Genomic DNA, 1880 nt, shown 5'->3' on the forward strand with positions numbered 1-1880 from the left:
CTTTGGGGAGGGGGTGGGGAGGGGTGCTGAGAGCTCTCTGGGCCTTGCGGACTCTGAGCATCCTGAAGAAGCTGGGGCTTCAGGAGGCTGAGGAGCGTCCCAGCCAGAGGGCCTTTGAGTGCTTTCTGGGGGAGGGGGTCACTGCGTAAGGTCTCAGGAGAGGAGGTTTGGGAGCTTTGAACCGACTATTCAATAATGAAGGGTAGGGCATCTGAGTGTATGTGGGGGAGCTCTGGGGACCTTGGGGACCCCATAGACACGGGGTGAGGAGAAGAGAATTAGTCTTCTTGGGGAGGTGATATCCTTAGTGAAGGAGGAGAGAGGGTCCCCTTACTGGGGAGAGGATGCCCTGGATCACCCCCTAGTGAGGCTTGCCAAGGAGTTTGGGAAAAAAGAGCAAAGCTCAGGGCTGGGCGGGGTGGGGTGGGGCTTTGGGCCTGGGGCCAGGGACCCAGTGAGCCATGAGGGGTCCAGGAACACCTTCCTGCAACTTTTAGGAGGGGTCTGTGAGTTCTCCTATCCGCACTGGGTGCTCTGGGCCTTTGTTCATCTGGACATAGCTCTGCTGCCCAGGAACCTCCCCCTGACACCCGCCCCGGCCCTGCCTCTCCCTTCTCTCCAGTCCCTCCTCCGACTCCCTCCTTCTCACTGTATTTGCCTCATTGTCCAGTCCTCCACATCTCCCACCCGCTGGACCTGTCTTGGCTTGAGGGAGCCCATCGTGGGAAGGGGAGGATGAGGGGTCAGGGCAGCTCAAATGGAAAGGGTTGAGGAGAGGGGAAGTCAGTGAGCGGTCAGTCTCTTCCTCTGTTTGTGAAGTCACCGAAGGGCTGCCTGGCTGGTCCCCAGCTTTCTCCCTGGAGATCCCAGGCCTTCACAGCAGGAAGGAACCAGCATTGTTTATGACTGGCCAGAGCCCTCTCCTGCTCCCTCCCCGCCCTGCCAAGGCCTGGGTGGGGCCACCAGGCCTGGACACCAACATCTCTCTGGCCCTCTCAGCTCAGCTTACGACCACGTGCGCAAGACTCGAGTGGCCATCAAGAAAATCAGCCCCTTTGAGCATCAGACCTACTGCCAGCGCACATTGCGAGAGATTCAGATTCTGCTGCGCTTCCGCCATGAGAACGTCATTGGCATCCGAGACATTCTGCGGGCACCCACCCTGGAAGCCATGAGGGATGTGTATCCTTCACCTGGGCCAGACGGCTGGCCAGGCCCAGCCTCAGAGCTGCGCTGGGAGAATGGGGGCTTGTTTTCTCTTCCCTTCTTCCCAACCTCCCTCCAAACAAACCCAGTAAAGGAAACTTTCCAGCGGTCAAGAGGCCACAGAGTAAGAAGGCAGGGAGGCCTCAAATGAATCCTGGCCTGCTGTGGCTAGGCAGTGTGGCCTTGGGCAAGTCTGTTCTCTCTATCTTGGCTTCGTAGGGGGCTGGGCAAGATGGGCTCTGTGGAAGCTTTGTCCTCTGACATCGGCAATTCTGTGAGGAGATCCAGCTTCTGCCCACAGTCAGCTCTTTTGTTTAACTGATGGCAATTCTTGTTTCTCTGGGTCCTCAGACTGGCAGGAAGGCAGGTGGGAAGAACACTGCCCTGTTTTGAGGGCCTACTGTGAGTCTGGTGCGGCTCAAGCCGAGTGCTTTGACATTTTCTATTCTAACTCCCCGCTGCCCTAGGAGATGGGTCTCAGCAGCTCCATTTCAAAGATGAGGAAACTGAGGCTCAGAAAACTGAAATAAAATCAAGTGCTTCTGTGGCTGCCTCTTCCCCTCCCCCAGACGAGAACCTGTCCCCTCTCTGGGCTTCCTGCTCAGAGTCCCACCCCAGTCACCTGTGGACTTGTACCTTGCCCAGGGAGGAACAGACCTGCCTTTGTGGCCACC

General features: G+C 57.7%; 1 protein-coding gene across 1 annotated transcript in view; it reads left to right on the forward strand.

Annotated features, from left to right (window-relative positions):
- Positions 1 to 1880, forward strand: part of MAPK3 (mitogen-activated protein kinase 3) — a 6654-nt gene that overhangs the window by 634 nt on the left and 4140 nt on the right. The window contains exon 2 of the mRNA XM_010837431.1: positions 820 to 1182. Coding sequence (XP_010835733.1) covers positions 820 to 1182 — 363 coding nt within the window. The remainder of the gene's footprint in view (positions 1 to 819; positions 1183 to 1880) is intronic.

The sequence above is a fragment of the Bison bison genome, unplaced genomic scaffold, assembly GCF_000754665.1.
Source record: "Bison bison bison isolate TAMUID 2011002044 unplaced genomic scaffold, Bison_UMD1.0 scf7180017864072, whole genome shotgun sequence".
NCBI lineage: Eukaryota > Metazoa > Chordata > Mammalia > Artiodactyla > Bovidae > Bison > Bison bison.